Source organism: Capricornis sumatraensis, chromosome 9, assembly GCF_032405125.1.
Source record: "Capricornis sumatraensis isolate serow.1 chromosome 9, serow.2, whole genome shotgun sequence".
NCBI lineage: Eukaryota > Metazoa > Chordata > Mammalia > Artiodactyla > Bovidae > Capricornis > Capricornis sumatraensis.
Window position 1 is genome coordinate 27,399,933 of NC_091077.1, and position 14,665 is coordinate 27,414,597.

The 14,665-nt window shown below is 39.9% G+C and overlaps 1 protein-coding gene and 1 pseudogene across 1 annotated transcript in view; both read right to left on the reverse strand.

The window, feature by feature from the left end:
• The window catches only part of GRAMD2B (GRAM domain containing 2B), a 135,337-nt gene extending 128,953 nt beyond the window's left edge, over positions 1–6,384 (reverse strand). The window contains exon 1 of the mRNA XM_068979641.1: positions 6,257–6,384. Within this exon, the coding sequence (XP_068835742.1) occupies positions 6,257–6,384 (128 nt within the window). The remainder of the gene's footprint in view (positions 1–6,256) is intronic.
• On the reverse strand, positions 4,055–4,444 carry LOC138086083 (large ribosomal subunit protein eL27-like; annotated as a pseudogene).
• Positions 6,385–14,665: the final 8,281 nt, after the last annotated feature.

The window sequence follows — 14,665 nt, forward strand, 5'->3', positions numbered from 1 at the left end:
TTCAACATTTACTAAACAAATTTTTATCATTTCTAAGGGGTCTTGCATTCAAAGTTAGGAATAAACAGATACATCTTTTCAGTTCCCCCCTACAGCTGGAGCATCTGGGGCTAGAGAAGTTGATGTAGAGCCAGAAAAGACATGTTTGGAGAATTTCATGAAACAGATTTGAGCAAGATTTGGAGAATTTCATGAAACAGATTTGAGCAAGATTTGTTTGGGAGTAAGCACAACACTGGCCAAGATGTTTCTAGTCTAGTGACTAGATGGTAGATAATGGGATTTTAAAACAAAAAGGGACCTAAAGATATTTCACAATATAGATGTATCCAGAAGGGTTAGATGACTCACCCAAGGTCATGTGAATAATTATATAGTGGCAGAGGTGGGGCTGCCTCCTGGACTCTCTCTTCGTTCCTGGCCTGGTAACCTGGCTTCTGTTCACACCATGAGGGTCTCCAGGGTTCCTCCTCTTGTCACTCACAGGAGAATAACATATCAGGGAGAAGCAGCAGCTCACCTATATTTGCTGTTGTCTTTATACACTTCATTTCTCCCTGCTATTGTGTGAAGCAGCAGTTTTTCTTTTAGATATTAACTTTTTTAGGCTTTATCATTAATCATAATATTTAAAATTTTCTCCAGCTTTCTGGATTTCAGGGAGTTTTCTCCCTATATTTTGCTATTGGATTCTAGGGCCAGTACACATTTTATTTAAAAACACCGACTCTCTGTGCTTGAATTCTTATGATGCAACTTATTAGCTGTAGTTTTCTAATCTGTGCAATGAGACTAGTAATAGTACTTACCTAATAGGTTTGTTCAGAGAAGGCAATGGCACCCCACTCTAGTAACTCTTGCCTGGAAAAATCACATGGACGGAGGAGCCTGGTGGGCTGCAGTCCATGGGGTCGCTAAGAGTTGGACACGGCTGAGCGACTTCACTTTCACTTTTCACTTTCATGCATTGGAGAAGGAAATGGCAACCCACTCCAGTGTTCTTGCCTGGAGAATCCCAGGGACGGGGGAGCCTGGTGGGCTGCCGTCTATGGGGTCGCACAGAGTCGGACACGACTGAAGCGACTTAGCAGCAGCAGCAGCAATAGGTTTGTTGGGAAAGCAAATTAGTTAATACTTGCAAAGACTTTGAATATTGTCTGGCACATAAGGAGCACTCGGTAAGTTGCTATAATTATTACCAACTTTCATAATTATTTTTATCAACATTTATAAAAGTGGGAAAAGGCAACCCACTCCAACATTCTTGCCTGGAAAATTTATAATAAAATCATAGGGCCTTATGTACAGTAACTAATTATCTGTTTTTCAAGGTTTTCAAACAGCCTAACATATTATTTACATAACATAAACTCCACCTGTTTAAAGTGTATAACTTAGTGGTTTTTAGTTTATTTACAAAGTTACACAACCCCCACCATCTCTAGTTTTAGAACATTTTCCTCACTCCAAAAAGAAGCCTTGTACCCCATGAGCAGTTACTCTCCATCCCCTCACCATCTCCTTTCTCCACCCTCAGCAACTGCTAATCTACTAATGTAACTGCCCTATATGAGAGAAAGTAAGTACCTTATCTGATTATTTTATATAAATGAGATCATACTATGAAATCATAGTATATGTGATCTTTTTTGACTGGCTTCTTTTACTTAGCATGTTCCACTGGGTTCTTTCACTTAACATGTGATTTCATCCACATTGTACCATGTATCAGTAATTTATTCCATTTTGTGACCAAATAATATTCAACTCTGTGGATACTGGAGAGGGAAATGGCAACCCACTCCAGTATTCTTGCCTGGAATATTCCATAGACAGAGGAGATTGGTGGGCTACAGTCCATGGGATTGTAAAGAGTTGGACACGACTTGGCGACTAAACAACAACTAAACAACTATGCCACATTTTATTTATCCTTTCTTCAGGCGATGGGTATTTGAATTGTTTCCACTTTTTGGCTTTATGAGTAATGCTGCTATGGAATTTGAGTACAGGTTTTGTGTGGTCATATATTTTCAATTATCTTAGTTGTATACCTTAGAGTAAAATTGCTATGTTTAACTTTTTAAGGAACCATCAAATTGCTTTCCAAAGTGGATGCACCATTTTATATTCCAACCAGCAATATCTCCATATGCCTTCCAATACTTATTATTTTTTTCTTTTTGATTGTAGACATTCTAGTGGATGTGAAATGGTATCTCATCATGGTTTTTATTTACATGTTCCTAATGACAAATGATGTTGAGCATTTTTCTGTGCTTATTGGCCATTATAGCTCTTATTTGGAGAAAAATCTGTTTAATCCTTTGCCCATTTTTCAAGTTGGGTTGTCTTTTTTATTATTGAGTTGTATCCTTCATATATTCGGGAAATAAGTACCTTTTCCAATATGTGATTTGCAATACTTTCTCCCATTCTATAGGTTCCTCTTCACTTTCTTGATGGTGATGTTTGAAGCACAAAAGTTTTAATTTTGGTAACGTCCAATTTATCAATTCTCTCTTTTATCGAACTTGTGTTTTTGGTGTTATACATAAGAAATAATTGCCTAACCCAAGGTCATGAAGATTTACTCTTATGTTTCTTTTAAGAGTTTTATAATTTTAGCATTTATATTAGTGTAAGGTCTTTGAAAGTTATGACCAACCTAGATAGCATATTCAAAAGCAGAGACATTACTTTGCCAACTAAGGGCCATCTAGTCAAGGCTGTGGTTTTCCAGTAGTCATGTATGGATGTGAGAGTTGGACTGTGAAGAAGGATGAGCACCAAAGAATTGATGCTTTTGAACTGTGGTATTGGAGAAGACTCTTGAGAGTCCCTTGGACTGCAAGGAGATCCAACCAGTCCATTCTGAAGGAGATCAGCCCTGGGATTTCTTTGGAAGGAATGATGCTAAAGCTGAAACTCCAGTACTTTGGCCACCTCATGAGAAGAGTTGACTCATTGGAGAAGACTCTGATGCTGGGAGGGATTGGGGGCAGGAGGAGAAGGGGACGACAGAGGATGAGATGACTGGATGGCATCACTGACTCGATGGACGTGAGTCTGAGTGAACTCCGGAAGTTGGGGATGGACAGGGAGGCCTCACGTGCTGCGATTCATGGGGTCACAAAGAGTCGGACACAACTGAGCGACTAAACTGAACTGAAGGTCTTTGACCCACTTTGGATTAATTCTTAAATGTATTATTTGTTAGGGGTCCAACTTCATTCTTTTGCATGTTGTCCCAGCACTTAACTCTTTGGCCAGTTTTCCTGACGTTATTGTTGAAAATGAATTGACTGTAAATGTTAGGTTTTATTTCTGGCTAACTATTTTAACAATATAATTAGAAACTTATTAACAATTGATTAATTTGATCAACACTGTTTCTTTTGAAGCCGTGTGTTTTTATCTTTTTCCGAAGATCTGGTCTACATAAGTCCAGGACCAGCATTTTTGGTATTTTCCCTTTATCCTTCTTGGTAATCCTGAAATCATGTTTTTTAGGTGGTTGTTTATTTCACCTGTTTGTAATAATGATATCACAAAGAACATTAATAGTAATGATTTTCTACAAAATCTTCAAGCATTTAGAAGGGAATGAACTAAAAGACCAGTCTTAAAGACCGGCAAAGAGAAAGAGATTTACTTACTAATATGTTTCTATTTGTTGTTGATTACTTTTCTTCAGTTTAGCATTCATCTTGTAACATTTAAAAAAAACAGTAATGAATGGTGAGGCTGGGCTGAATTTACAACAACTGACTGTGATGGTACTGTCTGTGTCAGTTTAGTCTTAAAAAGTTATTTTATGGTATCTTTAAGATGTGACTCAGGATAGAAGTGTGAAATTTATGGAAGAAGAAACATACATGGATAATAAATAAGTGAAAAATATTCTCTAACAGTTATAAAAAATGCAGCTGATGACCTAATTGGGTAACAAATTAGCAGAGTTTTTTTTAAAGATCACCAAATTTGTGGTGATGGTAGTAGGCTTTTTTTTTTTTTTTTTTTTTGTATTTTAAATGACTGAAACAAGACAAACCTAAAACTGCAGCTTGTGGAAGAGCCATTTGTCCTTGTGGGTCTTATATCTCTCCTTGAATTTGACCTTGGCGTCTTGTTGAGAGTAGGATCTCTGAAGACATCCTTATTGACAGTGATTTTGTCCAAGGGAATATCCACAGAGTACCTTGTGGGGCATGAGATGATTATAATTATAAACTTTCATGAAAGACTTGATCTTTGACCTCTTAACAATTTTCATCTTGTTAATGGTGGCTGTCAGTATGTGGTCAATTCTAGCCCCCAGAGCATGATTGTAGGGTTGGCCTGAGGTGCTATTATCAATGTTCTTCATGATAACCACTTTGTGTCTAGAGTAGCATCTGGCTGAGATCAGATCCATAATTTTGGATTTCATGAACTTGCCCATGCTAAGTCGCTTCAGTCGTGTCCGACTCTGTGCGACCCCATAGACGGCAGCCCACCAGGCTCCCCCGTCCCTGGGATTCTCCAGGCAAGAACACTGGAGTGGGTTGCCATTTCCTTCTCCAATGCATGAAAGTGAAAAGTGAAAGTGAAGTTGCTCAGTAGTGTCTGACTTTTAGCGACCCCATGGGCTGCAGCCCACCAGGCTCCTCCGTCCATGGGATTTTCCAGGCAAGAGTACTGGAGTGGGGTGCCATTGCCTTCTCCGGTTCAATGCTGGAAATATCCCATAAAGGAGTTCTCATCCTCATTTTGTGGAGGAGAAAGCTGAGGCTTGTGAGTTTTATGAACTCATCCCACATCTCACAGCTTGTGTGTGACCAAGCTGAGACTCAAACCTAGGTATAGGTATTTAAACCTAGGTATATCTACCCTTCCATAGCCACAGGGAGAGTTTAGCCCAGACTGGTCAGAAGTCATCGTGAGATTTCTGGTAAACCAGAGTTTGAATTCTGCCCTATGTTTCTGTGCAAACTCTATAGATTAAGGTGGGGTTTGGTGGTTGCCTGGACCATCATGGGGCTGAGGAGATAGACTATTTCTCTGAGAAACTGTGTTCCAGTGTTTCTTGTTAGGTTTTCAGGGAGGGAGGATAAAGAGTAGAAGTGAATTTATTAGTTGTGTAATTTCTGTATTCCTGGCACTTTACATATAGAAACTTATTTAACTCTCCTGTAAGGCTAGGAAACGGTTATATTTCTCATCATTTCAGAGATAAGGGAACTGAACTCAAGAAAAACAGCTTCTTTTGCTAGTTCACACATTCAGTTAAACAGCAGCAGAGCTGAAATTTAAATGCAGGCCTATGAAATCCAAAGTCTTTCCGCTATTATACAGTTTTTCTGAAAGGAAAATAAAACACATGGCTCCTGTTCCTGATTTCCTCAACCTACTCACATATTATATTACATTTTATGTTCCCATCATGCCGCATGCAGTGTATGCCTTCACAGTGTCCGTGTGTACCTATTGTGACGCTTTCAGATGTCATTCTGAGGCCTTCTATTAATTGCCCTGGGTCTAGGCTGAGACTGATCACCTTCCCAGAAGAGAATCTTTTGCAGATAGGATTCTTTGAGGGATATTTAAGCAGTTGCATTCATAGTTGGAACTGTAGAGGAATTAAAATAAAATTCAACGCCTTGCCACATACATGGTGCCCTGCTAGTAGTTTTACAAACTTTGCACTAATAAACACAGTAAAAGTCAAAAAACCAAAAGCCTAATCTACAGTGTCTACTTATGAGGAAGTCAAAGAAACTAACCTAAAACCTAATCTGTCTTTCTAAATTAAAAGGAACTTAGAGCCAAAACTTGCCGAGTTGCACAGCAAGTTGCATGAGTAACAGTGCAAGTGTGGAATCGTCCTCTTTCCCTTGTATATGACATAATGAGTTCTCCTGGACAAACTGTGTCCCAGATTGCAACCATACTTCCAAGTCCTTCCTAGAATTGTTCATGGTCTCCCTCTGCTTGAGTTCTCTCTCTTCAGCTTGAATGACATGAAGAACTTTAAACTCTACCAGTTCTCCTTTGCAATCAGCCTATAAGAAAAAGGCATTTATATCAGAGATTCCTGAGCACCAGGGACCACTCTTGTTTGTGCTCAAATCCTTGATTAAACATAGGAACTACCCCTGATAGGATCTCCTTCCTGTGGAGACTTTCTGTCCTAGAGATACCCAAAAGACCTTTAATGCAGCAAAGTGGCAACATTCTACACTTAACTACTTTTTCCAGGTCTGAGACCTGTCACAGTTCCAGGTCAGGATCCTTTGGCTTCACTGCCTTCCCCTGGAGCCTACTCTTCCAGGGCATGAGCTGTGTTTGGAATGTCTGCTGGATGCTGCTCTTTGCTGCCAGGGCCTGTTGTCTTTTCCACATCTTCTAGAGGTTAACTAATCTTCAAGAAACTCTGAAGAGTGTCAGGAAGGAACTTTGAGTTTACTCCTGACGTGGCCAATAACAAGCCTTTTAGCCAAGTGGCCTGTTCTTCCCTCACAAATAATACATAAGAAAGTTTCTCTTTCAGGGTCTGGTTAGAGGGACAGATCAGCTACATCTGAAACCCACATGTGAGAGTCAGCAATTGACCACAGAGACTTTCTGTGTGACTCCTAGGATAATGTTATCCTGTCACCTCAGGAGCTTCATCTTTTCTTGAGGCTGATGTGGGGTTACTTTCATTGACCCCTTATTCATGATGATCTTTGTCTTACGCCAAATTTGATGTCTTTTCTCACTTTAGAAAACAGTAAGTACCTGCTACCTCAAAGGTTCTACCCTAATTCTTCCTAAATGTTTTTCAGTTTACTCCCTGAAGTACATGACTGAATATTATTTAAACATGCCCAGCATAATAACTTTCATATGTATTTGAATTAAACATAACACATTTGATATTATCAAAATATTGATAAAACATCAATATTTTATCACCCATGTCTCATCTGTGCTTTCTGTAATCAGAATATACTTTTTTGCTTAAAGAACATGTTTTATACTGTATTCATCATGGTTCTTTCCTCACTGTGGAGGCTCAGTAAATACTTACTGGTGATAAACCTGCTATACTTAAAGCCAGATTTACTGGGAAATTGATCTTTTTTATTCTTGCTTCTTTTTAGCTGTTCTACCATGACACTAATGCAGACACTTAAGTTGCTCATTAACTAGAAAAATAATGACATTAAAGTTCCTCTTCTGCTCTGTTTCAGACAAAAGTCTAAATGACTGAACTCAAATGTAAATATTTTAGAATATCTAATTCATTTTAATCTAAGACCATTGCACAGCACAATGTATGTGGGGAGATGATTTATTTGTATAGGAAATACTAAGATGAAGGTTTACATAGAGCAGAAAGAGTACAATTTGCTTGTAGAGTTCAAAACTAGATAATAGAACTAGAGACTTCCATGCATAAGATTGTAAAATATACACATAATTTTATTCTCTATCATTTCTTTCCTACTCTTGCATGCACAATTTGCCCTTCCATCCTGTGTTAGATTAAGGCATTAATGATCTCAGTTAAATTAATGGCTTCTCTCTGTCCATACTATTTGTCTGATAACCTTGGAGTCCCTGATCCTCTAACTTGGGCTGCCTTTGTGACTTGCTTTGGCCATATAATGTAGCAGGAATGATGTGGTGACAGGTCTGAGTCAAGAAGCCGTGTGTATTTCTGCTTCCTTTCTGGCTCTTCTGTGGTCACCATGGCAACATGCCTGAATTAGGGGCATGTTCCAGGTGAGACCCAGTGGAGCACAGATGAGTCATTCCATCTTTCATAGACCACTCAGCTCCTGGTTGACCTGCTATTTGACACGTGATTGAGTCCAGCCAGAATCTAATTGGTCTAGACCAGTAGAACCACCTGCTAACATGTGGATTTATAAACAATAAGTAGCTATTTCAAACCCATATGTTTTGAGATGGTTTTTAATAGAGCAATAGCCAACTTCTTCAGATTCTACATTCTTATCGCTAATGGAGTTAGATGATAATAACTAGCTCCTTTTAGGGGCACTTATATTTTACCTGTGGTCAACTGCTTGAGTTACATGAAAGTAACTTTGAGAGTGTCTTCAGTTTCACTAAGTGAACAGAGGGAACTTGGAGACTGTAGTGGAATCTTCCTGTGTGAATAGCTGAATATACTTCAGAAGACTTTTCTCACCAGAAATAAGGAAAGGTAGCTTTAAGGTAAGGTAGGGTAGAGGACATCTTTTAAAGACATAGACCAGCACACTCTTGGGCTTCCCTGGTGGCTCAGATGGTAAAGAATCCACCTGCAATGTAGAAGACCTGGGTTTAATCCCTGAGTTGGGAAGATTCCCTGAGAAGGGAATGGGTACCCACTCCAGTATTCTGGCCTGGAGAATTCCATGGACTGTATACTTCACGGGGTCGCAAAGAGTCAGACATGACTGAGCAACTTTCACTTTCAGCATGCTGTTACCACCACATCCCTCTCTTCCCCAGCCTCCCCTTCAGCCCTCCTACTCCCCGTGAAAATCCTGCAGCAGCACCTGCCATTTACTCTTGTCAGGTCTGTTCTGGAAGTCCTTCTTCCTACCCCTGTCTCGACCATGTTCTGTGTCTTTGCATTGAAACTCTTGTGACGTCTTTGGTGTAAGACAAATTAGGCTTCCAATCCAACTCATGCCTGATGTGTGATGGGCGCCCAGGCATGCTGAGGTTTTTTAAAAAAAATATTTATTTATTTATTTATTTTTGGCTGCGCTGGGTCTCCGTTCTCTTTGCACGGGCTTTCTTTAATTTTGGTGAGTGGGGGCTACTCTTTGTTGCAGAGCACAGGCTCTAGGCACGTGTGGACTTCAGTAGTTGAGGACACAGGCTCAGTAGTTGCGGCTGGAGGACTTTAGAGTGCGGGCTCAATAGTTATGGCCCACAGGCTTAGCTGCTCCAAGGCATGTGTGATCTTCCCAGACCCGGGATGGAAACCGTGTTCTGCATTGGCAGGTGGGTTCTTAACCACTGTGCCACCAGGGAAGCCCACACCAAGGGTTTGATGTCCCTGTGCTCCAGTTTTCTCTGCAAAATGTTGGTGAGAAAGTGCGCTCTGTGATGCACTATTCTTTTTCTCCATGGTGTAATCTTACAGTTAGGGAAAAAAATTAGCTATTGCTTTTTAAAAAGTTAGTTGAATGTCCTTTTTGATCACTGGTAAAAGACATTTTCTACTGATTGAGAAACTTTGAGGTATGGGTCAAAGCTTTAGCAAATATTAACTTAAATATTAATATATATCTTTTCTGGATTCTTTTTCACGATAGGTTATGAGATATTGACTACAGTGCCCTATGCTTTACAGTAGGTCCTTGTGGTAAGAAATCTGTTGAACTTTAATAACTCAGGCTTAACAGAGATCCTGGAAACTTGTGAACACCTTACAAAAACCTCATTTTGAAGATGTGGAGACAGATGTTTCTTAAGATTTCCTTCAGTTGTAAAGACATCTGAGCTAGTGGAAATATTTTAATTCTATTGGAATATACTGCAGAATCCACTTTTACCAAGGAATGAAATAAGGGAGAAAAATAATATCTTGTTGATAGTGTACTCTGTCTGGCATTTAGATATTTTACATATTCATTTATTCCTTACAATAACCATATAGAGTATTATTCTCACCTTAACTACATCATATTATAAATAACCACTACAGTCTTATTGAGAGAGTATCAAGCACCAGTGTTCTTGCCTGGAGAATCCTAGGGACGGGGGAGCCTGGTGGGCTGCCGTCTGTGGGGTCACACAGAGTCGGACACGACTGAAGCGACTTAGCAGCAGCAGCAAGCATCAGTGTAATCAGTGGGCTCAGCTTCAACAGTCTTCTCTATCTACACATGTCCTCTAAGTGATATTATCCAGCCTTAGGGCTCTAAATTCTATTTATGTGCTAATGACCATCAAATCTTGTAATCTCCCCCTAACTTTTCCCATGTTAAATAAGCATCTCAAACTTACTCTTACAGCTCTCCTCCAAACATTTCCACTCAGAAAAGAAGATGCTAAGGGGAAAACAAGCCCTAAAACAGCCTTCCTCAAGCCCTGCTCAGAGAAAGATTAAGACAACTGAAATAAGTTCAAGGAGAAAGATGTTGAGTTATTTTGGTATGTTATGCTCCTTTTCTAAAAGGTGGAGAGACGTGGAGAGAGATAAAAGGGAAAATGAATATACTGTTTACTCAATGGGAAATGTACACGAAAATTCCATCTTCAGAATCCTGGCACCATCTAGTGGTTAACACATCCTGTTTCAGAGACCAGTCATTTTTGTGGATGGTATTAACAGTTCTCAGACTTTCCTGGCTGGAGGAGGCAATGGGACCCCACTTTAGTACTCTTGCCTGGAAAATCCCATGGACAGAGGAACCTGGTAGGTTGCAGTCCATGGGATCGCAAAAAGTTGGACACGACTGAGCGACTTCACTTTCACTTTTCACTTTCATGCATTGGAGAAGGAAATGGCAACCCACTCCAGTGTTCTTGCCTGGAGAATCCCAGGGACGGGGGAGCCTGGTAGGCTGCCGTCTATGGGGTCACACAGAGTCGGACACGACTGAAGCGACTTAGCAGCAGTAGACTTTCCTGGTATGTCTCAGAATCCTGTGTGTTCAGTCCCTTCAATTGTGTCCGACTCTTTGGGACATCATGGACTATAGCCTGCCTGGCTTCTCTGTTCATGGAATTTTCCAGGCAAGAATACTGGAGTGGGTTGCCATGCCCTCCTCCAGAGGATCTTCCCCACCCAGGAATAGAACTGGGTCTTCTTTATTGCAGACAGATTATTTACGGCTAAGCTACCAGGGAAGGGTTTGACATAGGGTTTAGGCATGAGAGTTTTGAAAAAACAAGTTACACAGGTGATTCTGCTTATAGCCTCTCATTTGTATGACTTTCCCTCTCCTTTCCTTCACCCCTTGTAAGAAGTATTTATAGAGGATATTTTATACAATAGGATCAAATTGAATTTTGAGAAATGCTATTTTGAAATTCTGAGGATTTTGTGACACATTCAAATCAAAACAGAGTTGAGAAGTTGTATGTGTATGGGGAGTGGTGTAGGATGGCCCCAAACCAGTGTGGCCAATCATTGCTCTGGTCAGCCAATAGCCAATTAAATAGGACAGAAGACATTTGTAATCTATTTTTAAGGTTCCTCTTAAATTTTCCATCATCTTCTATCCTATTGATTTTAATAGTTAAAACTTTTCACCCTTTTATTTTGAAGGTTTAAGTCATCTCAAATTAACAAAATATTTCAAACATACCAAGAATTTTCATAACCTTTCATCCAGTTTCCTCAAGTGATAATACATTGCAAAACCACACTACAATTATAAAAATATAAAAAGCACTGATACTATTACCTTACACATAGACTGAATGTGAATTTTCTAATTGTTCCACTAGTGCTCTTTTCTTGGTCTGCAATTCAATCCAGATTCTCATGTTGTGTTTAATAATGTCTCCTCAGTCTCCAGTTTGTGACACCCCTTAGTTTTTGCCTTTCAATAAATTTGATTTGACCCTTTAAAAGTACTGAACAATTAGTTTTGGAATATAATTCATCGTGTTTTTAAAAAATTTTATCATATTGAAGAATAGCTGAATCACAATGTTATATTAGTTCCAGGTGTACAACATAGTGATTCAAAATTTTTATAGATTATACTCCATGTTTCAGTTCAGTTCAGTCGCTTCGTCATGTCCGACTCTCTGAGACCCCATGAATCACAGCACACCTGGCCTCCCTGTCCATCACCATCTCCAGGAGTTCACTCAAACTCACGTCCATCGAGTCAGTGATGCCATCCAGCCATCTCATCCTCTGTTGTCCCCTTCTCCTCCTGCCCCCAATCCCTCCCAGCATCAGAGTCTTTTCCAGTGAGTCAACTCTTCGCATGAGGTGGCCAAAGTACTGGAGTTTCAGCTTTAGCATCATTCCTTCCAAAGAACACCCAGGGCTGACCTCCTTTAGAATGGACTGGTTGGATCTCCTTGCAGTCCAAGGGACTCTCAAGAGTCTTCTCCAACACCACAGTTCAAAAGCATCAATTCTTCAGTGCTCAGCTTTCTTCACAGTCCAACTCTCACATCCATACATGACCACTGGAAAAACCATAGCCTTGACTAGATGGACCTTTGTTGGCAAAGTAATGTCTCTGCTTTTGAATATGCTATCTAGGTTGATCATAACTTTACTTCCAAGGAGTAAGCGTCTTTTAATTTCATGGCTGCAGTCACCATCTGCAGTGATTTGGGAGCCCCCCAAAATAAAGTCTGACACTGTTTCCTTTGTTTCCCCATCTATTTCCCATGAAGTGATGGGACCAGAAGCCATGATCTTAATTTTCTGAATGTTGAGCTTTAAGCCAACTTTTTTACTCTCCACTTTCAGTTTCATCAAGAGGCTTTTTAGTTCCTCTTCACTTTGTGCCATAAGGGTGGTGTCATCTGCATATCTGAGGTTATTGATATTTCTCCTGGCAATCTTGATTCCAGCTTGCGCTTCTTCCAGTCCAGTATTTTTCATGATGTAATCTGCGTATAAGTTAAATAAGCAGGGTGACAATATACAGCCTTGACGTACTCCTTTTCCTAATTTGGAACCAGTCTGTTGTTCCACGTTCAAATCTAACTGTTGCTTCCTGACCTGCATACAGATTTCTCAAGAGGCAGGTCAGGTGGTCTGGTATTCCCATCTCTTTAAGAATTTTCCACAGTTTGTTGTGATCCACACGGTCAAAAGCTTTGGCATAGTCAAGAAAGCAGAAATAGATGTTTTTCTGGAACTCTCTTGCTTTTTCCATGATCCAGCAGATGCTGGCAATTTGATCTCTGGTTTCTCTGCCTTTTCTAAAACCAGTATGAACATCAGGAAGTTCATGGTTCACGTGTTGCTGAAGCCTGGCTTGGAGAATTTTGAGCATTACTTTACTAGTGTGTGAGGTGAGTGTAATTGTGCGGTAGTTTGAGCATTCTTTGGCATTGCCTTTCTTTGGGATTGGAATGAAAACTGACCTTTTCCAGTCCTGTGGCCACTGCTGAGTTTTCCAAATTTGCTGGCATATTGAGTGTAGCACTTTAACAGCATCATCTTTTAGGATTTGAAAGAGCTCAACTGGACTTCCATCACCTCCACTAGCTTTGTTCGTAGTAATGCTTCCTAAGGCCCACTTGACTTCACATTCCAGGATGTCTGGCTCTAGGTGAGTGATCATACCATCGTGATTATCTTGGTCATGAAGCTCTTTTTTGTACAGTTCTTCTGTGTATTCTTGCCACCTCTTCTTAATATCTTCTGCTTCTGTTAGGTCTGTATCATTTCTGTCCTTTATCGAGCCCATCTTTGCATAAAATGTTCCCTTGGCATCTCTAATTTTCTTGAAGAGATCTCTAGTCTTTCCCATCCTGTTGTTTTCCTCTATTTCTTTGCATTGATCGCTGAGGAAGGCTTTCTTATCTCTTCTTTCTATTCTTTGGAACTCTGCATTCAGATTGGAGAAGGCAATGGCACCCCACTCCAGTACTCTTGCCTGGAAAATCCCATGGAAGGAGGAGCCTGGAAGGCTGCAGTCCATGGGGTCGCTGAGGGTCGGAAACTACTGAGCAACTTCACTTTCACTTTTCACTTTCATGCATTGGAGAAGGAAATGGCAACCCACTCCAGTGTTCTTGCCTGGAGAATCCCAGGGACGGGGGAGCCTGGTGGGCTGCCATCTATGGGATCACACAGAGTTGGACACAACTGAAGCGACTTAGCTTAGCAGCTGCATTCAGATGCTTATATCTTTCCTTTTCTCCTTTGCTTTCCGCTTCTCTTCTTTTCACAGCTATTTGTATGGCCTCCCCAGAGAGCCATTTTTCTGTTTTGCATTTCTCCATGTTTAGTTATTTATGAAATATTGGCTATAGGCCCTGTGCTGTACAATATATCCTTATAGCTTGTTTTATATACAGTTTGTGCCTCTTAATCTCCTGTCCATGTATCTTGAAGATATACCACATCTTCTTTATCCATTTGTTTGCTGATGGACATTTAGGATGCATCCGTATTGTGGCAAATATAAATAAAGCTACTATGAACACCGGGGTGCAGCTCTTTGAGTAAGTGTTTTTGTTTTCTTTGGATATACACCCAGGAGTGAAATTGCTTGGTCACATGGTAGTTCTATTTTTAGTTTTCTGAGGAAACTCCATATTGTTTTCTACAGTGGCTGCACCAATTTACATTCCCACCAACAGTGTAGGAAGGTTCCCTTTTCTACACATCTTCTCTAACATTTGTTATTTATAATCTCTTTGATGACAGTCATTCTGATAAGTATGAGGTAGTTTTTCATACTGGTTTTGATTTGCATTTTTCTGATGATGAACAATGTTGAGCATATTTTCATGTACCTGTTGATCATCTGTATATGTTTTTCAGAAAAATGTCTATTCAGATATTCTACCTATTTTTAAACTGGGTGGTTTATTAATATTGAATTGTATCACCTGCTTATATATTTTGAACATTAACCCCGTATTGATCATGTTACTTGCAAGTATTTTCTCCATTCAGAAGGCTGTATTTTCATGTTGTCAGTAGTTTCCTTTGCTCTGGAAAAGTTTTTAAGGTTAATTAGGT